This window comes from Xiphophorus maculatus, chromosome 24 (assembly GCF_002775205.1).
Source record: "Xiphophorus maculatus strain JP 163 A chromosome 24, X_maculatus-5.0-male, whole genome shotgun sequence".
Lineage (NCBI taxonomy): Eukaryota > Metazoa > Chordata > Actinopteri > Cyprinodontiformes > Poeciliidae > Xiphophorus > Xiphophorus maculatus.
Window position 1 is genome coordinate 14,412,349 of NC_036466.1, and position 27,655 is coordinate 14,440,003.

At 39.7% G+C, this 27,655-nt stretch overlaps 1 protein-coding gene across 3 annotated transcripts; it reads left to right on the forward strand.

Moving 5' to 3' along the window:
* The first annotated feature begins 417 nt into the window (after positions 1 to 417).
* On the forward strand, positions 418 to 27,591 carry LOC111607681 (NACHT, LRR and PYD domains-containing protein 3-like). Of its 3 annotated transcripts, XM_023329932.1 has the most exons (12): positions 418 to 2,145; positions 2,543 to 2,676; positions 5,580 to 5,905; positions 7,400 to 7,747; positions 8,579 to 8,902; positions 8,979 to 9,080; positions 10,301 to 10,618; positions 19,046 to 20,786; positions 23,128 to 23,310; positions 26,170 to 26,340; positions 26,878 to 27,030; positions 27,550 to 27,591. In XM_023329932.1, exons 3-12 carry the CDS (start codon positions 5,872 to 5,874, stop codon positions 27,554 to 27,556), a joined length of 3,381 nt encoding a protein of 1,126 aa, XP_023185700.1. In that variant the 5' UTR covers positions 418 to 2,145; positions 2,543 to 2,676; positions 5,580 to 5,871; the 3' UTR covers positions 27,557 to 27,591. The 3 variants fall into 3 exon arrangements, with proteins under 3 accessions (XP_023185700.1, XP_023185702.1, XP_023185701.1); XM_023329934.1 differs by lacking the exon at positions 27,550 to 27,591 and having other exon boundaries at positions 26,878 to 27,034; XM_023329933.1 differs by lacking the exons at positions 418 to 2,145; positions 2,543 to 2,676 and having other exon boundaries at positions 5,373 to 5,905.
* The last annotated feature ends 64 nt before the right edge of the window (positions 27,592 to 27,655 follow it).

Genomic DNA, 27,655 nt, shown 5'->3' on the forward strand with positions numbered 1-27,655 from the left:
AGGGACTGAAGCCGGTCATGTAGTGAAAGAAGCCTGGATGGATCCGACTGACAAACTTTAACTTTACTTCCTCCTTTCTGGGTCTTTTTCTTCTGCCCAGATAATTTATTTATCTTGATAAAAACAGTGGAAATGCAGAGGAGATAATAATGTTCCTGTAAAGGTGATCACAGTCAAAAAGCGTTTTTACACAAAGATCGAATCTTTGGAGGGAAAGAAAACTGAACAAACTGACGGCTTTAAAACTTTTACACAGTAATGTTTCATTTTTAGATTTTGTCCTTCATTATTATTTTTTACCTTTAATCTTTCTACTAATCTGCAGTAATGAAAATGTTTCCTCTGTTTTCTTCTCAGGTTATAAATAAATGTTCAAACTGGTTAAACTGGTGGATGAAGTTTGTTTTCTTAAGAACTGGAGGCTGCAGAGCCGACAGGCTGGAAAACCATCAATCTGAACGATCGGTCCTGATCAGAACCAGAACCAGAACCAATAGAGAGAAAATCAAGCTCTTAAATGTCAAGATTTTTCAGAAGCAGTTTGTTAGAAAATGCAGCAAAGTCATTTCTACATTTAATTAAAATATTGTAGAGTTAAAAGTCTGTGTGACAGATGAACCTCGACCCAAACTGAGGAACGAGGAAACATTCCTGCAGTGAAGAACGAGGGAACATTCCTGCAGTGAGGAACGAGGGAACATTCATGCAGTGAAGAACGAGGAAACATTCCTGCAGTGAAGAACGAGGAAACATTCCTGCAGTGAAGAACGAAGGAACATTCCTGCAGTGAAGAACGAGGGAACATTCCTGCAGTGAAGAACGAGGGAACATTCCTGCAGTGAAGAACGAGGGAACATTCCTGCAGTGAAGAAAGAGGAAACATTCCTGCAGTGAAGAACGAGGAAACATTCCTGCAGTGAAGAACGAAGGAACATTCCTGCAGTGAAGAACGAGGAAACATTCCTGCAGTGAGGAACGAGGGAACATTCCTGCAGTGAGGAACGAGGGAACATTCCTGCAGTGAAGAACGAGGGAACATTCCTGCAGTGAGGAACGAGGGAACATTCATGCAGTGAAGAACGAGGAAACATTCCTGCAGTGAGGAACGAGGGAACATTCATGCAGTGAAGAACGAGGAAACATTCCTGCAGTGAAGAACGAGGGAGCATTCCTGCAGTGAAGAACGAGGAAACATTCCTGCAGTGAGGAACGAGGGAGCATTCCTGCAGTGAAGAACGAGGAAACATTCCTGCAGTGAAGAACGAGGGAGCATTCCTGCAGTGAAGAACGAGGAAACATTCCTGCAGTGAAGAACGAGGGAACATTCATGCAGTGAAGAACGAGGAAACATTCCTGCAGTGAAGAACGAGGGAACATTCATGCAGTGAAGAACGAGGAAACATTCCTGCAGTGAAGAACAAGGGAACATTCATGCAGTGAAGAACGAGGAAACATTCCTGCAGTGAAGAACAAGGGAACATTCCTGCAGTGAAGAACGAGGGAACATTCATGCAGTGAAGAACGAGGGAACATTCCTGCAGTGAAGAACGAGGGAACATTCCTGCAGTGAAGAACGAGGGAACATTCCTGCAGTGAAGAACGAGGGAACATTCATGCAGTGAAGAACGAGGAAACATTCCTGCAGTGAAGAACGAGGGAACATTCATGCAGTGAAGAACGAGGAAACATTCCTGCAGTGAAGAACAAGGGAACATTCATGCAGTGAAGAACGAGGAAACATTCCTGCAGTGAAGAACAAGGGAACATTCCTGCAGTGAAGAACGAGGGAACATTCATGCAGTGAAGAACGAGGGAACATTCCTGCAGTGAAGAACGAGGGAACATTCCTGCAGTGAAGAACGAGGAAACATTCCTGCAGTGAAGAACGAGGGAACATTCCTGCAGTGAAGAACGAGGAAACATTCCTGCAGTGAAGAACGAGGGAACATTCCTGCACAACAGAAACAGAAACTCAGAAACATCTTCCAGTAAACGGCAAGTTAAAACCTGTTTGGAACTCAGCAGGTTTTTAACTTTTTGTTGGAAACGTTTGAAACAAACCAGCTATAAAACTTAAAGCCTCCAGGCTAAAAGAGGCCAAAGCTTAAAAAACTTTCTGTTCAGGAATGAAGGAGGGAGGATCAGGTGAGAATCATCATGGAAAGTTTCCTTCATATCAACATTAAACATGATTACATAAATTCATAAAATCTGTATTTAATAAAATATGAACATATTAACAGATGGTCGTGTCAACATGTGGAGAAACATGAAGGTTCTTGGTTCTGTTGGACTCAGAACAAGAAGCAACTATTATTAGTTTTATTGCTCTTGTGTTTCTGAGCAGAAATTTGTGTTGGTTGTTAACTTTCTTTATAGATGAAGCTAAAAATCTCCATTAATTTAATAAAATATTGATTTAAAAAACTAAATATTTTTTAAACATAAAGAATCTTTAAACTAAAATGTTAATTAGTTTTTTTTTTTAAAACATTTAGTTCCTGGTAACGATGATCAGACAGGATTCTTGTCTTTTCAATAGCTGATCACACCTGTGCTTTGAGAGGGGGCGGAGCCTCAGGTGGGTCGGGTTCAAGTTCTGGAGAATCAGGTCTGGTTCTCCAGTCGCTCCGACTCGGTTTGTGTGAACAGAAGGAGAAGCAAAGATCTGATCAGGTGAGTTTTAACTCCACATTCTTCTGGTTTCCAGTCCTGACTGGGTTTTCTCTCTTTGAGCTGCTGGACAGAACCAGAACCAGAACTGGGCCTGGTTCTGGTTCTGTTTATGATGCAGAGCTGCAGCACCTGGTTTCAATCAGGAACTCTGGTTTTCTCTGAGTTTTCATCTGTAACCCAGACAACAAGCTGAGTTTGCTCCCAGTTTCATAGTGGAGTCAAACTGGTACCAGTAGGTTCTGAGTGTTTGTGGCCCGGCTGAGATATCTGGGTTCCTGGTTGGTGGATGGAAAATATTTCAATATGAAGTCAATAATTTATTGATCAGAGAGGATTTCTCTGGGCTTTTATCAGTAGAAAATCCAGATTGAATCAGTCTGTGGTGACAGAGGACAGCTGATCACATTTCAATCAATTATTGATCAATAATAAGTGATTATGGTGAAATAACAACACAGCGCCCCCTAGAGTATGTAAAAACATCCTCCCCACCCACTGCTGTTATTTAAATCTATGTAACTGAGTTAAAACATCAAACCATCAGAACCGATAAAAATGACTATTGGACCCGATTTACACACCCAGCAGGAAGTCGGCCATTTTGGATCAAATATGTTGTTTTTTACACTTTGACTTTAGAAGGAAAACCTAATTTTAAAAATCTAATAAAAATGTCACATTAGTCCTGGAGATCTCATATATTTAACTCTTAATAAATCTTTCCTCCTCTCTCTGGATTTTTATTCATTTATTTAATCTAATCATGTTGTTTAATGTGGAGATGAAGGAAACTTTCCATGATGAACTTTCTGTTTCTGAGTGTTTCTGGTTTTTAAATGTTTTAGGAAATCACAAATATCTATGAATTTATTGGTTGAATCGCAGTGATAATTTCCATCACTGTTTACAAACTCTTACTAGTAAACCTGGTTTGTTTTCTATATTTTAATCAGTGAATTGTTTCTCTACCTGATGTTTCCAGCCTTCATTTTCTCCTTTAGTCTGAACTAAAATCAAATTTCCTGCTGAATTAAATAAATCTGCTTGTTGTTTCCACAGTCTGGTTATCTGTGAATATTTACATGTTTTGTTTTGTTCAGTGTTAAATGTTTGGGTTTGTTCATGTAATATAAATGAACTGAGAGTCTCTTTAGAATCACTGCAGCTTTTCCTCTCTGGGTTGGTGGCAGGATGTTGACCTTTGACCCTTGTGGTTCGGTTCCTTCCTGCAGTGAGTCTTTTCCCTTTTCTAAAACTAGTAAATGTGTTTGACTGAAATCACCTGGTGAAAAATAACTAAACAGCGCCATCTAGTGTAGAATTACTGGAACATGAACTGAAGCGACAGCTACTGGTAGTGAGGAGGGGCGGAGCCTCAGGTGAGCCGGGGGGCGGAGCCTCAGGTGAGTCAGGGGGCGGAGCCTCAGGTGAGTCAGGGGGCGGAGCCTCAGGTGTGACGAGATCAGGAGAAACAGATCATTCACTTTACTGGTTTTTATTAGTAAAATATTAAAGTTTATTTGATGTAATAAGTGGCATGATTGGAAAATAAATCTAAACTTTTAAAACAGAAACTGAGCTTAAAGTCTGACTTTAAATCCAAAGCCGTACAAAAGTATTTACACCTTTTAAACATCATGTTTTATCAGGTTCCAGAGACCAAAACAAAGTAATATATTAATTTATATTATTAGTATTATATGAGCTGTTGCATAATTATGAAGTGGAAAGAAACTGATGAACATTTTTCAGATTTTCAACCAAATTATTCGTCAACCTTCATGTCAGTCCTATGGAGGACCAAAACTGACATAATAAAAAATAAAAGCATAAATATATATTTAGTTTTTCCTTGTCCTTACACATTTATTGTCGTCAAGAAATTTATATGTTTTGTTTTTCCTTTCCTTTATACATGTGCTGTCATCAAAAAATATTAATTTTACTTTTCCTTACACGTGTTTTCATCAAGAAAAGTAGATATTTTGCTTTGTCTTCCTAATACAAGCCCTCCTTCTTTTGTCATTGCCTCCTCTTCTTTTTCTCCTTCTCCTTTTTCTGCTTGTCCTTTTTCTCCATGTCCACCTTTATGTTAATGAGGAGAGCTGCCTATGACCTCTACTATCGGCCAATAAAACTCTGGAACCAAAGTCACTGCGTCAGACGTTGTGGGACGTTTACGTCTCGCTCAGTTGTTCGGTTCCATCTTTACAGGCCACAGACCAAAACAAACTTTATCCCAGTGTTTTTAATCCCCCCCCCCTATTGAATATGACTTTAAATATTAATAGAGGTTATGTGTCTCATGTAAAAGCATGAATTACCACTTTTTTTTATCAGTTGGTAGCAGGGTAAGGCATTTATTAACATTAGTTTGACAGGAATGTTTGGTTCGGACATTTGTTGCTGGTCCCTAATTGAACCTCTGAGAGCTTGAGAACGGCTGGCCGAAATTAGCGTTCATAAATCGAATCAACCTTGAGCTAAACGCCGCTTGCTCTGCGGATATTGGAATATCCAATATCAAACTTAAAATCACTGCGGTCAGTAACAGAATAAAAACACCGGGATAAAGTTTGTTTTGGTCTGTGGGCTGTAAAGATGGAACCGAACAACTGAGCGAGACGTAAACGTCCCACAACGTCTGACGCAGTGACTTTGGTTCCAGAGTTTTATTGGCCGATAGTAGAGGTCATAGGCAGCTCTCCTCATTAACATAAAGGTGGACAAGCAGAAAAATGACTTGGTTTCATCCATCAGGTTTGCTAAATGTTTCCCAGGCTGGACGGTGAATGTAACTCTGGTTCTGATCCATTTGGATCACATGTATGGCTTGTAACACCTGATCATTTTCAGCATTAAATCCTGTTTTCATAAATAACCAAATCTCTTTATTTCTCAAGGTGATTTACACTCAGAGGTTCTGGTTGGGTTCTGACACTGGTAAACGGACCTGGTGGAGCTCAGAGACAGAAATGAATGAACTCCAACAAAACTATGAGGAAACTGAAGCTCCACGCCTTTCCTCAGAACTGATCTGGATCAGAACCGGTTCAGCAGCATCTGGATCAGCCAATCAGCAGTGGAGTTTCCTCCTGTGTGTCTCTGCTGGTTCCAGTAGAAACGCTGATCTGGTGTCAGAGGTGATCCGCTGCTGGGATCTGATGGAAGCCTCTCTGTGGTTCTGAGAGGAAGATGATGATGATGATGATGATGATCCTCCTGCTCGGTAAGATCACCTTCCTCTCTCTGCTCCTCATCCTCTCCAGTCTCTGCAAGCTGCTGATCAGCCTCAGAGCTTCTTGGTTCTGGTCCATTCTTCTCTCTAACTGACCCCTGGTGACCTCAGCTGGTTGTTGGTTCTGGATCAGAACCTCAGGTTCTGGTTCCAGCCACTCGTCTCTCACCAGTCCTCCCAGTAGATCTCACTGGTTTATTGTTGGATTCTAGTCTCTTCCATCCAACCAGTGGCTCCACTTTGCCGTTTCCTGTCTGGATCTAATTTCTCTGGTTTGGGTTCAGCAGCTGATCTGGTTCTGATGTTTTCTATCAGGTTGTAGTTCTGTCAGCATCAGAACCACTGAGACCCAATCAGACCAGTAATCTGGACATTAGCTCCCAGAAACATGAACCTCAGAAACCAGTGATGAATGTCTGCAGATGTTGAAGGTTCTGGTTCTGGTTCTGGTTCTGCTTTTCCTTCCTGTCTTCAGTTTATCTACATAAATGTTCATTTAAATCCAAGATGGCCGCCTGGGTGGTTGTAGTTTGTAGTTTGTTTCTCCTGAATTCACCTGGGTCTCACAGGTTGGTGGTCATAATGTTCTGCTGCTGATGCATGATGCTGGTCTGACCATTAATGGAGAATCAGGTTCTGGTGGGTCCGGTTCTTCTCTGGTTTACTGGTTTTATAAAACCAAACCTGATCTATGGATGATATTCAGGATGTGATGATGAGTTTTTGTATCACAAACAGCAATTCTTTAGTCAACAGGAAAACTGCAACATATTTATTGCAACATGTTGAACTAATCCTGGATCCTTTAACAAATATCTTAATGTATTTATGACTAGAATTACATTTTTAGATATCTGGGTTAAGACTGTAATTGTGTAAAAGCTCCTTTTGAGATGATCGCTCACAATGAGGTTCTATTGAAGTAATAAAAATATGTAGAATATACAGAAGTTTCCAAATTGTTGTTTGATCAACAAAGACGCTTCAGTTTCACAGCAGAAACTGACTGAAAGTTACTGGAAGGTTTAAATTCTGTAACTATAAAGAATCAGGAGCAGAAATCCCAGAAAAATAAAGTTAGAAGAATTTTAGTTTTTCAGGAAGTCACAGAAACAGAATCTGCCCCAACAATCACCAAGATACTAAAACAAAAATCTTTATTATCAAATCAGTTCATGAGATAAAACAACCTGAAAACTGACAGCAGGATTTCTGCAAATAACAACAAAGAAGCTACCAACTCGTTTTGAGTTTCATCTGTTTCAATCTTTCAGTTTTTAAATTTTAACAGTTATTTTAATGCACTTTTATCAGTTTTATGACTTATTGCTTAATGTGAGTTACATATTACATGAACAGAGATCATTGCTGCCCAATCAGAGTTCAGTATTACTGAGCTGTTTAGCAGACAGACTGAAATCTTTCATCACTAGTGAATAACTGATCAGTATTTCTACACACTAAACCCTCATCTTGTGTCCTCAGTTTCCCAGCATGCTCTGGGTGGAGTGGTGGAGGTTAATGAGGGGGCGGAGTCTGTCCTGCTGCCCTGCGTTTACTCTGATAAACTACCTGATGATCCGTTCCTCATCTGGACTCGCAGTGATCTCAGTCCTAACTCCGTCCACCTACGGAGAGAAAACGGTGACGATCTTAAGAACCAGAACCAGCGTTTCAGAAACCGGACCTCCATGAATCCTGACGCTCTGGATACTGGAAACTTCAGCCTGACTCTGAGGAAACCTCAGCAGTCTGATGGAGGAAACTACACCTGCAGCATCTCTGGTGGAAGGGAAGAACTGAACCTGAAACAGATTCATCTGAAGGTCAAAGGTCAGATAAACAAGCAGCACACCCTATTTTAAAGTTCTACGCTATGAATGAATTTATTGAAATGAGAAAATTAATAATTGTTCATAGTGTCTGTAACCATGGAGACCATCCCCAGAATAACTCAGAATAACCAAGGAATGGATGAATGGATTATTTCTATAATGAAATTATTATTAATGCAATAATTTCTATAATCTGAGTTACTATGGAAACAGATTTATTTCCTATAAACCTGCTGTTAATTCATAACAAAATGGAAATGCTTTCATTAATATTTCATGTTTCTTTCAGTCTCCATAACTGACCTCAGTCACTATTTTAGTCTTTAACAGTAAAGCAGTTAATGGCTCTTTAATGACAGCAGCTTCATTCAAACACATTCATGTTAATATCAATAAAAATAAAATATAGAATGAATTAGATCAATATTCAGCATCATTTTATGACTTCTTAAAAGACTTTATATTTATTAAGATTATAAAACATGATTTATCATGACCTTTTTCACTTTTTACACTATTATTTATGTTCTGATGATCTTTGACCAGCTGGATAAACTGAACATTTACAGGATGAATCTCCAGGAATAATTAATATTTGTGTTTCTCATCTTCAGCCTCCACAGAACTAACAGGTTTTGTAGATCTGCTATGTATAGATCAAACCCTCTGATGCATCAATAACTGTCACATGAACCACTGATGGATTCAAGTTTCTGATTTTATGTTGATCATTAAAGAAATGATTTTTCTCCCTGCAGACAGAAACTGAATGATGACATCAAACCAGAAAATGATCCAAACTGTTTCTGATCATTTTATTTCCTCTCAGTTGATCAGCAGGAGGTCGAGGTCACTGAAGGGTCAGATTCTGTCATCCTGCCCTGCAGAACATCATCCCACCTTCCTGAGGACACATCAGTGGAGTGGACCCGGTCAGAACCAGAATTTATGATGGTTCACAGCAGCAACCAAAGAAACCAGGACGGTTTTTACCGCGACCGAACAGAGATGGACAAAGACTTCCTGAGGACCGGAGACGTCAGCCTGACCCTGAGGAATCCCAGAGACGGAGACGATGGACGCTACGTCTGCACCGTCTACAGAGACCAGGACGTCCTGAGACACACTGTGGTTCTGAAATATGTAAAGAAAGGTCAGAGCATCAGGTCAGAGCTGGTGGTGAAGGTCAAAGGTCAGAGTGAGGTCAATCTTTCTCTGTTTTTCCACAGAACCCTTTCCATCCTGGGCCACAGCTCTGCTGGTTCTGCTGGTTCTGGTTCTCATCGTCTCTGCAGGCGTTTTATATCATTTTAAAGATTATTTCCTGCCAGGTGAGTCTGAATGTTTCTGACCCAGAATGCTGTGAGACATCATGTGACCTGTTCTGGGGGTCAGAGGTCAACGGTTCATCTTGTTGTCAGTTCAGATCTTTCTGTTCATTCATGTTCAGATCAAATGCAGTGTAGTTAGAAACATCATGAACAGAACCAGAACCAGCAGCTGCTGTCTCTACAGTCTGTTAGATTTAAAGGAACTCAGTGTTTCAGCTGTATTTCAGTTTTCTGGAAGTTTGTTCCAGATTTATGGTGCATAGAAGCTGAATGCTGTTTCTCCATGACTGGTTCTGGTTCTGGATGTAGAGCAGAACCAGAACCAGCAGGTTGATCCAGCAGCTGCAGATCTTTAATCCGTTCAGTGATTTATAAACTAGCAGCAGGATTTAAAGTCTCTTCCTCTCAGTGAAGGACTGTGGAAGTGGGCGGAGTTTGGATGTTTTATTAGTTACTAATAAAGTTAAATAGAGTAAAAGAGAAAAACTAAACATAACAGAATTCACCATTTAAAGTAAAACTCAGCTTCTTCTGGGCAAAATGAGCAAACAGAAAATGTCTAAAGCAGTGGGGGCCACAGTGGGCCCCTGAGGGCCGAAACCTGCATGTTTTAGTCTCTCCCTGGTTTAACAAACCTGGATCCAATGAGGCTCGTTAGAAGAACATTGACCTGCTGAAAAGGTTGTTTCTACCACCAGGAGAGACTAGAACCTGCAGGATGTCGGCCCTCCAGGACCCACTTTGGTCTAAAGTAATAAAATACAAACATTTTTCTTCTTAAACACTAATAGACTGTATCTTACCAGTCTGATGGTCATAAATACCATAAACTACCTACAAACACAACTTCAACAGATCTGCACCGATTCCTGAACATTATTTCACATCTGAACAAAACATTGCTCACAAAGTGGCTGCGCCCCCTAGTGGTGAAGCTAGAAACTACAATTCAGTTCTGCCTTCAGAACAGTTTCATCCCCAAACTGCCTTGAGGATGAAACACTGCTGTCGGATTTTTCTCTCTGACTTGAACGTCTCAGTTACAAGGAAACATTTTCACCAGAAACACCTTCATGGTCTCTGACCTGATGGGTCCAAACTGGTCCAGGAGGAACTCTGACGATATCAACTCTCTGCTCATCATCTGCTCCACTTCTCTCTCATCGTCTGTCTGTCTGTCTGTCTGTCTGTCTCTCATCTTGTTCTCTGTCGTCTCTCAGCTCCACTGAAGGTGGATCCATGGGTGAAGTCTGTCCTGCTGCCCTGCAGAACCAGCGTCTACCTTCCTGGAGGCTCTAGAGTGGAGTGGAGGGACGGAGAGAACAGGACGGTTTGTGTGTATCCGAACGGTTCTGATGATCCTGAAGAACAGAACCTGACCAGCAGCAACAGAACCAGGATGGGTAAAAACCCACTGAAGACTAAAGACCTCAGTCTGACTCTGGAACGCCCCTCAGTGGCAGACAGCGGGATCTACACCTGCAGAGTCAGGAAAGGAGTCACCCTGATGATGAAACGGGTTCATCTCCAGGTCAAAGGTCAGTGGTATAAATGTTGGATATTTCCAATCAGATGATTGGTGGTGATCAATAGCGATGATTGGCTGATTAGAAGGTCAAAGGTTAATGTGATGTAATGAGTGAGGAAGAGGAGGAACCAGATCAGGAGGTTCAGGACAATCAGGGACCAGAGTCCTGAAGAAGCAGCTGGAGACTTTGACTAGGACAGTGTCCCCTGCTGGAGACACCAGTTACTGTTCAGAACCACCAGACGGGTCAGAACCATCAGAACTGAAGTTCCTGCAGCCTGGTAGCAGCGAACATGTTGTGAATGAGGAAGCATGTGGACTGGATTTTATTTTTGTTTAAAAAAAAGTTTTTCCAACGTTTTGAAATCGAGTCTGTTTTGCTTTTTTGATAAAATTCTCCGGCTGCAGAAAACAGCAGCTCACACGGCCCAGATGGCGCTAGAGAGCAAAGAGGTTGTAAAGAAGGTGGAAGAGGTTTGGATAGATGGTGTTGTGGTTGTCCAGGATCTCAGAGGATCCAGAGACTTGGCAGAATCGCCCTCTGGCAGGAATCTCTGCTCCTCCTGGACGACATCAGCTGTTTTTGGTCTGACTGAACATTTTGATGTCAACATGTTGGAAAAGTTTTCCAAAAAACAACAAATTGCCATTTGTTGAGTTTTGTAAAGGGCTGGACAGTGGTGCAGTTGGTAGCACTGTTGCCTTGCAGCAAGAAGGTCCTGGGTTCGATTCTGGGCCCAGGGTCTTTCTGCACAGTTTGCATGTTCTCCCTGTGCATGCTGGGTTCTCTCCGGGTTCTCCGGCTTCCTTCCACAGTCCAAAAACATGACTGCCAGGTTAATTGGTCTCTCTATATTCTCCCTAGGTGTGTGTGTGTCTGCATGGTTGTGTGTCCTGTCTGTCTCTGAGTTGCCCTGCGACAGACTGTTGACCTGTCCAGGTGACCCCGCCTCTCGCCTGGAACGTTACCTGGAGAGGAATCAGCATCTCTCCTCCTTGTGTAACATTTAAGATTTTAAGGAGCTGCCAAGTTTACTTTGTAAAAATGCAAAGAACAATCTTCATAGTTACATTGTTTTGTTACTATAGCAACGATCTGATGCTCTCAGATTAATCTTTGGGTTTCAGATGTTCATTAATGCATCTTAGTAAACTACAACTACCTTTGACTGCTAAGTTAACCAAACCAGGCCCCCTCTCCCAGATTTCACTAAATTCATGGTGAAATGTTGTTAGTGGTGCTGATATTCTTTGCAGCAAGAGGGGCCCCTAAGTCAGATTCTGCTCAAGGCCTCATAAAGCCTTGGACCGGCCCTGCGTGATGAGCTAGACCTGCTGCACAGGCATCTCTGCTGCTGGATGTAGAGGGACAAACAGGAGATTTAATTTATGTGGCTTTAGTAGCTCTTCCATTTCGTGTCTATTGAGTTTTTATTAAGCACCACAGAGACTGTTTTGGTTGCCTGATTTCCATTTTGGCCGATACCATTTTGTTTTCTGAAATGTTGCTCTATATTATCAAGAAAGTTGCTAAATTGGCAACAATGGGTGATTATTGTTAACTGTAAAAGTGCAGATATGACCTGGTTGGCTGATTTGTCAGTCAAACCTCTCACAGGAGAAAAGAAAAGCACAGTGGTTGATGTTTAGACTTTGCTGAGGTTGATAACATCGGTGCATAAAATTGGCTTCACATGTAAAAATCGGCCGATTACCGATCTCCCAAAATTAAGGAAATCAGCACCGATAAATGGGCTGGTCATAACGCACCGGCTAACCGGGAACTGAAACTTTACCAGAGCAGAAACACAGAGTCAGCATGTTGAGACGCAAACACACAGGCTGCACATTCTCACCACATGCTCAACGCAAAGCTCTAAATCAGGGGTCACCAACACGGGGCCCGAGGGGACCCTGTCGCCCGAGGGGACCCTGTCGCCCGAGGGGACCCTGTCGCCCGCGGGGCAAGTTCTAAAAATAACCATTGTCATTAGGGAGCACTGCCAAAGAAATGATTTAATTTAATGTATTTACATTGAATTAATAACATTTGTTTATATATAGATGTTTTTAAAGTAAATGATAAAAAATGTTTAAAATAAATTGCTTTATGCATAAAACTCTTTTCTATGGTTAAAGTTCAGAACTGCGCAGACGCCTGCAGGATTTTATCGGAGGGCAGCAGCGCCTGCAGCTGGACGGCTGCAGCAGCTCTGTATACCTTAAGATTTTCCTTGAACTAAGAAAAGAAAAGAATAATTTCTGAAAGTTTTATTATCAAACTTTCTTTACAATTAACAAAATTGTGGAGAAAAAAAAGATCTTATGTGTCAAAACATCTTGTACGTAGCGCACGTCTGAGTCTGTGGGGGTCAAAGGGCACGCCAAAGCTTAAATCTGATTGGTCAGTTTGTTTATTTGGTGGCTTGGAGCTTTTTCTGTAAGATAAAAATGAATGACAGGAGTTTGAACCTCCGTAGTTCTAAGAGCGGTTTGGATCCCTGTTGTGGTTCTGGTGGGTCGTCGGTTTCTGAGCTTCTTTGATGTTTCCAGAACTGGAGAGCTGATGGGTCACCTGTCAGCTGACATCTGCTGCTCTTCCTGAGCGTCGCGCTAAGACTGCGAGTTAAACAATTTAATCTAGTGGAAACGTTCCCTGATAGGTATTTTCCTTTCGAACCTAAATAAAAGAAAGAACCACAGACAACGTATATGAATTTTATGTAGAGCTTTTGCAAAAGGAGAAGGCTCTGAGAACCTTTCCTCCGAGGAATCCACAGAGCATTCTGATCTGCTCTCACATGAGCTCCTGTTTTTATTGTCAAAGAAGAACAGGCAAGGGGGCAGTCAGGAAACACAACAGAGGTCGTAAAGCTTCTAACCCAAACAACTAACAACCCAGGTCCAGATGTGATATCTGATCAAAGGTCTGAGCCCGGTTCAAATCTCGGTCAATACTGTCAAGAAAACAAAATACGACTGTTCACAGGTGGTTACTAAATTAGGAGGTATTCTTGCAAAAGGGTTTAAAGTCTGAGAAACTCAGTGTTATCTATTTCTCGTAAAGTTGAACAGACAGTAGTGACCTCCAGGTCATTTAAAGAAGAGAACACTTTAAACAGAAAATCACAAAGATCTATAGACTTAATGTGAACTAGAGTAAGAAAATAAAATGATAATACCAAAAAATCTCTAACATTCCCCACAAGAGTAAAAATTAAGCAAACATTGTTGCTTCACCTTCTCCTCCTCTGGACGTCTGACTCCACCTGAACCTGGGAATCAACATCCTCCTCTTTCCGTGGATCTCAGGGTTTATAGGCTTCGCTTCCATGTCTTTATTATTTAGCATCGTTTGTGTAAAAAAAAAAAGCTCAGGCAGGATCTTAGAACAACGAGGTTCAAACTCCACTCATCATTTTTAGCTCACAGAAAAAGCAAACTGACCAATCAGATTTAGTCTTTGGCTGCCCTTTGACCCCCACAGACTCACACTGTTTGCTACATACAAGATGTTTTGGCACAAAAGATCTTTTTCTTCTCTCTACAATTTTGTTAATAGTAAAGAGGGTTGAATTATAAAAAATACAATAATTTTCTTTCCTTTTTTTTTATTTAAAGGAAAATCTCCCAGTACGTCCAGCTGTTCAGCTGCAGCTGCTGCTGCAACAATTCAAACTCTGTGACTTTGTGGGAAATTTAGAATCACACAGAAAATCTCCAAAAGGGAATCAAACTTAAAACTCTGAACTAAGAACTTCTGATCACATAATAGCAATTAACCATATCTGCCATGATAAATTATTACTGATAACTATTGTCAGTAGTCCCTAACATTAATATGATCAGACAGCCTGTAATCATATATATACATATATATACTATTGTTATAAAGGCTGAGCCAAGAAAATTTATGTCTGTATGAAACAAGTAGCTCTTCGTGTTGCTCTGGAACCGTGAAGTAGCTCCCAGTCTCTAAAAGGTTGGTGACCCCTGATCTAAATGTACCTGTGAACACAGAGCAGCTCACTGTGAACATTTACGGTTCACATTGAGCTGCGTGAACAGAGCAAAAGCCATGGATTTAAACTTGACTTCTTCCTTGATAAGTTCAAAAAGAAACACGGATTCTCATCCTCACAGGTGGTCGATATAAATGTCCATATAGGTCAGCCTATATGAGCCACCTGTAAAGTTCAGAGATCAAACCGCGACACCTTGTGAAGCAGTTTCTCCAGCGGCCTGATTGGTGGCTCCTTGTTCAATTCATCTACTATTAAAAACTATAAACGCATCTTTCTTTCAGGAATAATTCTGCCCTGCCAGTAAAATGCTCACCACAGAAGAGACACTTGCAGTCAGGTTTATTAAAGAATATATATATTAAACAAAAATATTTTTGTTCTTTTTAATAAAAACAAAAACGCACAAAGCCTAGCCTGGCAGCTGGGCATGTAAAGCATGGTGGGCTGCCAGGCCCATGATACACTGGGGGAAACCCAGAGTGGTGTGGGTACTGAACCCAAATAATAAATAAAAGTTGTAATAAATTTCAGGCTGCAATATGAGTTTCAGGGTAGAAGAAAAATGAGGGAAAAGGAAACATGAATGGGAAAACAACAGGGTTCCCTGATCTGCTAGGAGAAGCTGATCAGCCTGGCATTGGCCTCCGCTTGATTCTGCAGGCTGAGAACCCGAAATATCTAGACAGGAAACAGAACTGCTTTAACATTCTTTAGCCACTTCAAAATAAGAGCATGAATAACCAAAACTGCAACACAGACAAACTTTACTGAAGAAACATTAGTTTAGGGCAGTGGTTCTCATTCTGGTCCTCAGGCCCTCCAGCCCTGCATGTTTTAGGTTTTCCCCTTCTGCCACACACCTGGATTGAATCTGTGGTGATTAACAGGCTTCTGCAGGACTTGATGACTGCAGAAGATTTCATGTAATCATTTGGATCAGCTGTTCTGAAATAGAGACACTAAAACATCAGGACTGAGGACTGGAATTGAGAAGCACTGGTTTAGGGGAAGCTAAGTGCATTAAACATTTTCCAACATGGCAAGAACTCTAAATGTAAAATTATCTCTTCTGTTATAGTCCCAATGTCAATGAATGCAATATGCATATTAAGAGGAAGCAATGCAGGGTTTATCACAACATTCATCAACATCATTGCATGTTTTCCTCCTGCATCAGTCGCTGTTGTGGATCAGCTGCAGATGAAGGGAACCATCAGTCTGTTATCACCAGCTGTCAACGTTCAGTTTCACCTCAAACAGCTGATTGTCTTAGTGAGGTTACTGCAGGTTCAGCTCATCAAGCTGCACTTTACCAAGATCTCTGCAAGCTGCAGCACAGCATCGTCTCCGGCCTCCATAGAGAGGATCTCTGCTGAATACGGACCTCCAGACTCTGAGACGCCCTTCAGAAGCCCAGCAGAACTCTGGGACCTCACCTCATGATGGAAACAACTCATAACCTTTGACCTTTTCACACACCATGAAGTTTCATGTATCAGCTTCCACTTCAACCATCTATATGGCCATAGTTCTAAACCAGTCTGTTACTGGGAATATACTGTAGGTCAACAGCAACAAATAGGAAAAATGTTAAATCATATCACTGTAATCAATAAAGGCAAAATAATTCCCAGCATAATGAACCAAATGAATATATAATAAAGAAATTTCACTAAACACCAGATAAACAAAGATAATAATACAATGAGTATATTTAATATTAAGACAGTATTAATGTCACTCAAATTGTAAAAAGATGCATAAGAGGCATATTCTAAAATGCAGAAATAAAAAGATATAAAACCACAACAGGTAGCAGTGTGTTTTTAGCACATACCTATAATCTCCAGCAGGGGGACACATTCAGCCAGCGGGCAGAACGTAGGCAGATCCTGTACACTGTCCTAGAAAAACATTTTGGAGGGAAAATCTCAGACAAACTTCATAAAAGCAACAATGTTTCACTCTAACCAAACACAAACTCTTTAAATCAACTTAGAAACAGTTGACATTACATTTTTATGCAACACAAAAACAGTTAAAAGTATTTTAATGTTATAAACATTACTGAGGGAGAGATAGCATTAGCACACATCTGACCAGCAGCTTTTGTTCGGCTGCTGCTGCTACTTTACTAAAACTTGTGCAACATCAGTAAAGGAGCTTCGCCTCAGAGCCACACATCACGCTGGTTTTATTTTATTATATTATTTTTCCTGTTATATGATCCATCAAACCTTATTAAATGCTTTGTTTACTTAGTCAGAGTTATTTCCCACGGCTGTGCGGAGATCTGAAAATCTTGTTCCATAAATTCAGAAACCAAAACAGTTTTTGTGGCGCATGTTAAAAACACATCAGATTGTTGCTATGGTAACCAAACAATCTAACTATGAAGACTGTTTGTTTAACTTTTTCAAAGTAAACTTGCCAGCTCCTTAAAATCTTGCATTTAAATGTTAAATAATTTAAAAACTTTGAATTTATGTATGTGGAAACCATTCAATCAAATTGATTGCCAAATAACTGTTAGCTGAACACAAAACCACCCTGCTCTTTGGTCAAAGCATCATGTGCTGCTAATCCTGCAGACACTTCACAGTCAGACAGGGACTGAGTTTCCAGTTCACTCAATGGGGCTGCATCCTGAAGGTTTTGGTGGCTGACAAAAGAAGATTACAGACTAGACTGCAGACTACAGACGTTGTAGACTGACCAGGGCCGGCCCAAGCCTCCATGGGGCCCTAAGCGAACTTTGGTTTTGGGGCCCTTTGTTTCTGCTAACAATGTGGACTGGCTGCAATCAACAGTTAGAATATTAGATCATTCACTCACCTGCTATAAACTTATTGCATCTCTGATGGTGCTGTTTGCATTATGTCCTATGCATGAATAATATAGGATACATTTATTGCCCAGTTGATTTCTGGGGCCGATTTCCTTAATTTTGGGGGATCGTGATCTGCTAATACTTACAAGTGAAGCCCATCTTATCCCCTGATCTTATTTTCGTCAGCAAAGGTTTAAAAATCAGCCTCTGTCCTTTTATGCTCTACAGTGAGAGGTTTGACTGACAGACCGGCCCACCAGGTCATGTCTGAATGTTTACAGTTAACAATATTCACCCCACTGTTGCCAACTCACTGACTTTCTTCCTATATTTAGCAAAATTTCAGACAAAAAAAACGGTATCGGCCAAAATCAAAATCGGCAGGTCAGGTTTTTTAAAGATCGGTAACCGGCCAGAAAACTGCAATCAGTGCAGCCCTACACACATATTCATGACCTTCTTTGATTAAATTAATTTCTCTTAAGCGTTACTGCAATAGCTAAAAATTTAATTTACACCAGGTGAGTCTTTCTCCCCTGAGAATGTGGACCGGTACCAGTACCAGGTTGATTCTGAGCCTCCAAATGATTTTAACAGAAGTTTCACATAACTTAGAAGTTGATGTAAAAATATTGTTTGTTTTAGCCACAAAATGATCAGCAGCAAACATCATATCACCAACTAAAGCTTAGAGCAGCTTATTGATACATTAATGCAGCAGCCATGTAGCCTGATGGAAAACATTTTGCTAGTCAATATCAAACATTGAGAAGTTTTAATTATTCTTATCAAACGTTATCAAACACGACTTTTTGAAGCCAAAAATCCTCAGAAATATACAGAGAAAAGCAGGAGAATCAACTCATTTCAAGTTTAGACTCAGCTTCACACAAAGACGCAGCATAAATGTTTGGCTGTTGAACTGAACCGTTCCAGGTTGTTATCAAGCTAATTTTCTATTAGCAGCTTCACAAATCTCTTTTACAAACATTACATTATCAAAAAACATTTAAACAAACCTTTATCTTGTTTTTTTCTATTATTCCTCTTTTATTTCTCCCTGAAGGATAAGTCCTTTTTTGAGACATTGTTTTGCCAACTTATCTTCTGACCGGAGCTTTGGACGATTGGATCCCCTCTGCACGTTGCAGCTCATGATACCGGTGAAGCTGCGGTACCTACCGCGGCACCAAGGGGAACCAAGAGCAATTTGTTTTTCTTTTTGTCCATAAAATAATTATTTCTACTTACATTATCAAATACATTGTAAAAACAAATCACTTCTTTATGAAATTGTGTGTTTTTGTTATTGTGATGACATAGAAATTGTTATTAAAAAGATATTCAGCTCCACTGAGGGGCCCCTTGGTGGCCCTAAGCGGCTGCTTAGTTTGCTTTTGCCTTGGGCCGGCCCTGAGACTGATGTTGGAATAACTTTCATTGAGTTTTCTCTAATTATTGAATTATGTTTCCTTCATAGAAGTTTATGAAGAAGAACCAAACTGGCCACTTTGTTAGTCCAGTTACTTGTTAGAATATTGCAAATTGTTTTTATTTTGTTTGTTTTTCTTTCTTTTTTCAGATATTGTTGGTCTGTATCAGCCTGACCTTAAAGAGTTTCTGAAGAAGAAGTTCCAGAGTCTCTCTGAAGGCGTCGCTGAACCTGGAAATCAAACCGTTCTGAACCAGATCTACCCAGAGCTCCACATCACAGAGGGGTTAACTAGAGAGGTCAACCAGGAACATGAGGTCAGACACATTGAAACAGCATCCAGGAAACAAGAAACAATCAGAAGAGAAAACATCTTTAAAGTCCCACCTGGAAGAGATGAACCAATCAGAACAATGATGACCATGGGAGTGGCTGGCATTGGGAAAACACTGTTAACACAGAAGTTCACTCTGGACTGGGCTGAAGGCAAAACCAACCAGAACATTGATTTCATATTTCCATTCACTTTCAAAGAGCTGAATTTGCTGAAAGAAGAAAAGTTCAGCTTATTAGAACTGATTCATAAATTATTTTCTAAAACCAAAGAAATCAGCAGCTTTGAAACGTTTCAGGTTCTGTTCATCTTTGATGGTCTGGATGAGAGTCGACTTGGTCTGGACTTCAACAACAATCCGATCCTGACTGATGTTACAGAGTCCAGCTCAGTGGATGTTCTGCTGACAAACCTCATCAGGAGGAAACTACTTCCCTCTGCTCTCCTCTGGATAACCACACGACCTGCAGCAGCCAATCAGATCCCAGCTGAGTGTGTTGGCATGGTAACAGAGGTCAGAGGGTTCACTGACCCCCAGAAGGAGGAGTACTTCAGGAAAAGATTCAGAGATGATGAAGAGAAGGCCAGCAGGATCATCTCCCACATCCAGAAATCAAAAACCCTCCACATCATGTGTCACATCCCAGTTTTCTGCTGGATCACTGCTAAAGTTCTGGAGAATGTGATGGAGACCATAGAGGGAGGAGAGCTGCCCAAGACCCTGACTGAGATGTACATAGAGTTCCTGGAGGTTAACTTCACAATCAAGGAGGAAAAGTATTTTGGAAAAGCTGAAGAAGATCCAGAGAACATAAAGCTGATTGAGTCTCTAGGAAAACTGGCTTTTGAGCAGCTGCTGGAGGGAAACCTGATCTTCTATGACAAAGAGCTCAAAAAGTGCGGCATCAACATCAAAGATGCTGCGTTGTCCTCAGGAGTGTTCACTGAAATGTTTAAAAGAGAGAGAGGGACGCGCAACATCTCCATCTATTCCTTTGTTCATCTGAGCATCCAGGAGTTTCTGGCTGCAGTCTACATGCTCCACTGTTTCACCAGCAGGAAGTCAGAGGTGATCAAGACGTTTCTGGGAGAAGATAACAGAGAAACATCTCTAGATGAGTTCATGGAGAAAGTCATGGAGAAATCCCTCCGCAGTGAAAATGGCCACCTGGACCTGTTTGTCCGCTTCCTTCATGGTCTCACTGTGGAGTCCAACCAGAGCATCTTAGAAGACCTGCTGGGTCAGACAGAGAACAGTCCAGAAACCATCCAGAGAATCATCACCAACCTGAAGAAGATGGACACTGATAGAATCTCTCCTGGCAGAAGCATCAACATCTTCTACTGTCTGGTGGAGATGAACGACGTCTCATTTTATCAGGAGATCCAACGGCTGCTGGATTCAGGGAAGGAGCTCTCAGTGACTGACTGTTCAGCTCTGGCCTTCATGCTGCAGGTGTCAGAGGTTCTGGATGAGTTGGACCTGGAGAAGTACAACACATCAGAATCAGGACGACGGAGACTGGTTCCAGCTGTGAGGAACTGCAGAAAGGCTCGGTGAGTCCAGATGTTTTCATTGTGTGAATGCTGATTCAGCTCTATTGTCCTCCTGTTTCTTCTTCTTCTGCTTCTGGATGTTTTTGGTCTTTAACTACTTCCTTCATCCTCTGGACTATTTATTTAACTTTATATTTTGTTATTTTTGCAGTTTTAGAGATATAAATACATAGAACATTCAGATTTCCACTAACAAAACCTGCAAAGTACCTTGTTGAACAAAGACAATTAAATAATAAAAAAGGGTAAAACCCAAAGTGAGAACATTCACAATAAAAAAGAGATAATTACATTGATCCTACATTTGGTGCCAGGTTCAGGTGGACGTTTCATTTCTTCCAATATTTTTTATTTATCAGCAGAAAGTCTTAATGAAAGTCAGTCTCTCCATTGGATGAATTTCCTTAATTATTTCCTTCCAGTCCAAAGATGATGGTGGTTCCTCATCAACCACTTGTGAGTTACAGCTGTCTTTTAAAACTGATGTTGGTCTGAATGAATCACATTCAGTTTGATCTTTACCAGGTTTAGGAATCACTGAGATCTCTGCTCTTCTCCAAGATGGCGGCGTTTCCCCTCCACAAAGTTCCTGATTAAATCAATCCTTAAGCAGCCGCTCCGCCGGGTCGCCGTCCTCACCTGGCGTCTGATTACCTTTCAGTTTTTAAATTACTGTATTAATCAGTTATTAGTGGATTATTTTGATCTGTTCCTATCGATGGTAAATCCAGAGCAGCAGGAAAAACCCTCAGAGGACGACGGCGCTGTATGAGGCTGAGAGGAGAACTGAGTGGAGGATCATTCAGAAGATTTTGATGTCTTTAGAGAACGATGTCTTTATCTGTTGGATTTTTAATTTAATGATAAATATATTAGTCTGCCATCAGTTTCTTTGCTTTTGGGCCGTTTTCATAATAGTTCAGTTTAATAAATTTATCCTTTTCCTCCATCTGGTTTCATAAAAACAGTTTTTCTTGTTTCTCTAATTTGTAGTAAGGTGTGATCATTATTATTTTCCATATTTGTAGAGATTTTAGTTTTCTAATGAGATCTTTTAAACATTTCTCTCTTTCTTTGTATAGGACCAGATAATTAAAGTCTTTGATTCGTCCCATAAAATACAGGGAGAAATATCCTCTGTTGTTCTGGTTCATATAATCTTTGAGTTGTTTTTCCTCAAAGCTGTTATCAGATGTCTCTCATCTGTCACATTTTATTATTCTGTTTATATCAAACGTTGGTTTGATATAAAGAAATATTCTAATCTTAACTGGTGAGAATAAAAACTGTGTATTTTTGTCCTGAGGGTTCGAGTCCCTCCTTACATCCACCAACCTGATTCATTAAGCTTTATTTTAATGTCAATTGTTTGTCTGAGACTTTTTAATTCTGCTGGAGGAAACCAGAACATGATTTTAGTGAATGTTCCAGTTTCCTCTTCAGATCAATATCTGATACCTTGAGTCCAAAATGTTCCTAATAATCGTTTATTACTGTCAACACATTCAATAAGGGGACTTCTCTATGATCCATGCAGCAGCTAATGGATCCCAGCCTCTTCTAGGTACTGGAGAACTTTCACTGCTTCACCATGAAAAATGGACCCAAACGCTCTGGTTCTGGTTCTGGTTCTGGTTCTGTCCACCATGATCCATATCATCACTATAGTAGATCAGACAGAACTGGGAGCATCATGATACTGGTCTGCTCCCAGTTTCCTCTGTGGCAGCATTTAATAACCTGCTGCTGGGAACTATGGTTCTATAGAATATACTACTATTATTAATGATGATGATGATTCTAGATGCTGCAGCAGATATTGGCTAAACAAACCCAGAGATGCCAGAGGTCCACAGCAGGCTGGACTTCCTGCTCTGCTCACTTCATTTCTAACTCACTTCCTGCTTGGTGGAAGATCTCAAGGAGCCAAACGGTCTAGTTCAAGTCCGAGCCGTGAGCAGTTCCTCCTCCTCTCCATCATCTCCAGTAGTTTCCTTCATCAGCTCAGTCAGCCTCTTCATCAGCTGCTTCAGCTCCTTTGAGGCTCTGATGCTGCAGCTCCATCAGATGCTGCAGAGAAAACTGAACTTTCCTTCACAGATGATAGAAGATCTTCAACATCTGACTGCAGCTGAAGGTCTGAGGACATGAAGCCTGGACCAGAACCAGAACCAGAACCTGGACTTTAACCAGGACCTGCACAGATTCTCTGTGGGGTCAAACTCAGTAAATTGAAGATCAGATGTTGATCAGATGATGACATCACTGTTATCATATTTTAGTCTGTTTATGATCCAGATTGATTTCATTAGAACTGAATTTATTTCTTCTCTAATCACAGACTTGGTGGCTGTTTGATCCAAAAGGCTGAATGTGAAGTTTTGGCCTCGGCTCTGAAGTCCAACCCAGATCTGACTGAACTGGAAATAAATCAGATCTACATATTTAAAGGTGGTGGAGACGCTGATCTGAAGCCTCTGGTTGAGATCCTGGAGAGTTCAGTCAGTAAAGTGAAGATTCTGGGGTTTGTTTTCTTTATTTATCCAATAAAATCATTCATTGATTCTTCAATCATTAGCTTAATCAATAAGTTAATTTAATATATTTTCTTTTAAAACAATCTGTTTAAATGTCAGAATAAAATCTCTAAAACATTTTACCTTATAAATAAATTATTTTCTTATTTCAGACTTTGAGATTATTGAACTTTGTTTTCAGTTTTTCTGATTTTAAAATGTTTTTACTGATGAACAAAAAGCTGATTATCAGGAAGCAGCAGAAATATCTTCACCTCATCCAGGCTGATAGAAAACTTTGAGTTTCTTTATTGATCAAATGTTCTGGTTCTGCTGGTTTGGACTCTTTAAACCAGTTTGACTGGATCAGATGTTAGAATCAGTTCATCAAGTTTCTTTTACATTCAGTTAAATTAATTTTCTACATTTTTATTGTTTATTTGTTCATATTTCAGTTTAACCTTTATTAATACTATATGCAGTCTGAGCTTTTTCCCTCAAATTACCAGCAGAATCACGTCTAACAGCTACATTAATAGATCAGATATTTAATACATAACAATACAATAAGTGGATTATTAGTTATTGATATTAGTGATCATTTACCTGATTTTGTTGTTTGTGAAAACTAATGAAAGATTAGAGTAATCTAATTTCTAACAGATTAAGGACTGAAGAATCTATAAAATCATTTAAAGATAAATTATCTAAACAAAACTGGGAGTCAGTATTGAAAGAAAAGGACATGGATAAAGCATATGATCATTTTCTGAATATTTTTAAATCATTATATGATAAAAACTGTCCCAGTACAAAGTTTATTCATAAAAATAAATATTCATAAACTCCATGTATCACTAAGGGACTGAAAATGTCTGTAAAAAAGAACAAACTATACAGAGACTCATAAAGCAAAGATCAATGGATGCTGAAAATAAATATAATAATAAATTTACTGTTATTTTACTGATAGCAAAACAAGATTATTATAGCAAACAGTTGGATAGAAATAAAATAATATTAAAGGAATCTATAAACAGTGTTATTAGGATAATCTCCAGGCTTACTAGCTTTCCTCAACACTTATAAATATTGATAAAAACCTTAATAGCACAGAAGAGACAGTTGATAATTGTAATAAATATTTAGTAAGTGTGGGGCCTAAACTGGCTGAGGAAATCCTGCAGTTTATGAAACACTAAATGACACATTAGTTAGTAGAAATCCAGATTCCATGTTTGTCACAGCAGAGGAAGGAAAAGAAATGATAGATATATAAATAAATGTAGAAATAAAAGCTCAGCTGACTGCGATGGTATTGACATGATAATAATAAAGAGTTTGATTGTGGAAATTATTCAGCTGTTAACATATATTTATAATTTATCAATTCAAACTGGTAAATTTCCACAAAAAATGAAAATGGCAAAAGTCATCCCACTATAAAATCTGGGAATAAACATCATTTCACAAATTACAGTTTCTTTACTTCCACAATCCTCCAATGTTGGAGAAAATATTAGTTGCTAGATTGTAAAGATTTATTAATAAACAGCAACGACTCAGTGAGAGTCAGTCTGGATTTAGGTCCCAAAGATCCACAGCGATGGCAGATCTTCATTTAATAGAAGAGGTGACCAGAGCATTAGATACAAAGAAACCTGCTGATGGGGATTTATTGACTTCAAAAGCATTTGATACAATTGATCATGAAATATTCATCAATAAACTCCAGCTCTAAGGTCTAAGAGGAGTTTTACACTGGATGGAAAGTTATTACAGCAACAGGCAACAATCTGTGCAACTGGGTGATTTCCAGTCCTCATGCCTGGACATTGTTTGTGGTGTTCCTCAGGGCTCAGTGTTGGGGCCAAAGCTGTTTATTTTATACAGAAATGATATAGAAAAGGTTTCCAAAACACTTCATTTTGTTTTATTTGCAGACAATACAAACATTTTTTATACAGGTGAAAATTTACAGCAGCTTCTGATAGAAATGAATTTAGAGTTATGTAAATTGAAAAAGTGGCTTAATATTAATAAATTATCACTAAATGTAGATAAAACCAAGTTTATGTTATTTGTGGATTATTAAAGGCGATTTACAAATAATAATTGATAAAGTGACTGTAGAGAGTGACTGAAACTCAGTTTTTATAATATTGATTCATAATAAGATCTGTTGGAAACCTGATAATAAATATGTTCAATCTAAAATAACTAGATATGAATATAGAGAAAACCTCAAGTTCACAACTTTATATGTTCCAAGAATGAAAATAATGAGCATTTCTGTCATTGAGTGAAGATCTGGAATAAAGTCACTAAAGAGCTGAAGCAAAGTCCAAACATGAGGAACTTTAAGAAAAGATTCAAAATGGTTCATATTCAAAAGTATAAAGATGAACAAGATGATGAATTACAGAATGTGGATGACTGGGGGGGGTGAATATTATTTATGTATATATGCAGGTAAATGTGTATCTATATATATGGGTCTATGTATTACTTTCATCTGGTTCAGGAAATATTATTATTATTATTATTATTATTATTATTATTATTATTATTATTATTGTTTTCTTTGTGTTGGAAACAGAAATACTATTTATTCTATGAATTAATGAATAAAAAGGATTTAATTATAAAAGTTAAACTTCATCAGACTCACAGTCACTGAATAAACATGAATTTGAGTTTGTAAACCGATAGTAAAGTATTATATTTACACTTAGAGACATGAAAATCTTTATTACTATTATTATTATTATTATTATTATGTTTTGTTGGTGAAACGTCTGAAATAAATTATCATCATCAACCTGCATCCTGTTGGCTTCAGCTCACATCTTTTATTCTTTATTCAGGTTGATGTGCAGTTTATCAAAGACCAGCTGGACTTCTCTGTTCTCAGCTCTGAAGTCCAACCCAACCCATCTGACAGGACTGGGCCTGAGCGTCACCAACCTGGGAGATTCTGGAGTGAAGGAGCTCTGTGGTTTTCTACAGACTGAAGGCTGCAGACTGGAGACATTGAAGTATTTTAATTATATAATTATTGATATTTCTGTGAATAATTATATATAATTGATCATAAATCAAATTAATTTCTTCTGTTCTAATAAATATTTTCTGAGTTTGTTCCTGGACTTGGATCCAGAGTTTAATTTAGTCCCTCTGTGTAACTGAGTTGGACCTGCTGATCTGAGGTCAGAACAGGACAGCATTCGGACCCCCAGTGTGTAGAAATCCCCCTCATGTGAAGCAGGTCAAAGGTCATTCAACCCAGTCTAGAAAAGTGAATTCCTGGAATCTGACAGGAACAAATCAATAATCAATGATTGATGCTTCAACACTTTGATCAGAACCTGGAATGATTTTACTGACTAAAATCCTCCAACACAACATGACCCAGTACCAGGTTCTGGTTCTGGTTCTGGTTCTGAGGTCAGCAGGTCTTTATTGAAGCAGCAGCTTGTTGGCATTAATATTGATGAGAATCTTTAACTGGTTCTGTTGGACTGGTTAACCTGCATCCTGTTGGCTTCAGCTCACATCTTTTATTCTCTATTCAGATTGTTTGACTGCAGGTTGTCAAAGATCAGCTGTGATTATTTGGCCTCAACTCTGAAGTCCAACCCGACCCGTCTGACAGAACTGGACCTGAGAAGAAACAACCTGAAGGATTCAGATGTTCAGCAGCTGAAGGATCTTGTAAAGACTGTAAAGTAAGTAAATGTTTGTAGTGAGTCCAGCTGCTCTCAGCATATTGAACTAAACCCAGTTAGCATCAAAGCAAAGATCCAGTGTTCCCAGTAAAGCTGCAGCTTCTCAGTGGGAGGAGAATGGTTCAGGCTTCCTGATTGGACACAGAGACAGCAATCAGCCAATCAGAGGAGCAGCAGCTTGCTGTGTTCCTGTGTTTGTGTTGGTGTGAAGATGAGTGTTGTTGCTGTGTCCATGTCTCCAGGAAGTCCAGCTGGACTCCAGCGTCCAGCCGTCCAACATGTCTAGAGACAGTGGTCCTCATCCATCAAACTGTGGCAGCAGCAGATCTGATCTCAGATCTGTTTGTTCTCTCAGTTCAACAGGAAACAACTGATCAGGTTCATCTTGGTCACAGCTCTGAGATCAGTCTGACTGCAGCCTGGAAACCATCTAGTGGATGTGCTGCGTCACTGACTGCTGCTGGAGAGAGGCTGGAAACACTCACTGATCTGCTCTCTCCTTCCTTCTTCTCTCTGCAGGTTCTGATCTCAGTAAAGTAGAAAATGGTCTCTGTGTCCTGCTGATCCTCAGAGGTTGAAGCTGCAGCAGTTTGAGTCTAAAGAGACTCTGACTGGATCATGATGA

Excerpts from the sequence above, each read along its gene's own strand:
- LOC111607681 (XM_023329932.1), top strand. The coding sequence starts at position 5,872 with ATGATGATGATGATGATGATGATCCTCCTGCTCG. Across the intron at positions 10,619-19,045 it reads GGTTCATCTCCAGGTCAAAG|ATATTGTTGGTCTGTATCAG; the intron begins GTCAGTGGTATA and ends TTCTTTTTTCAG. Across the intron at positions 20,787-23,127 it reads AGGAACTGCAGAAAGGCTCG|ACTTGGTGGCTGTTTGATCC; the intron begins GTGAGTCCAGAT and ends CTCTAATCACAG.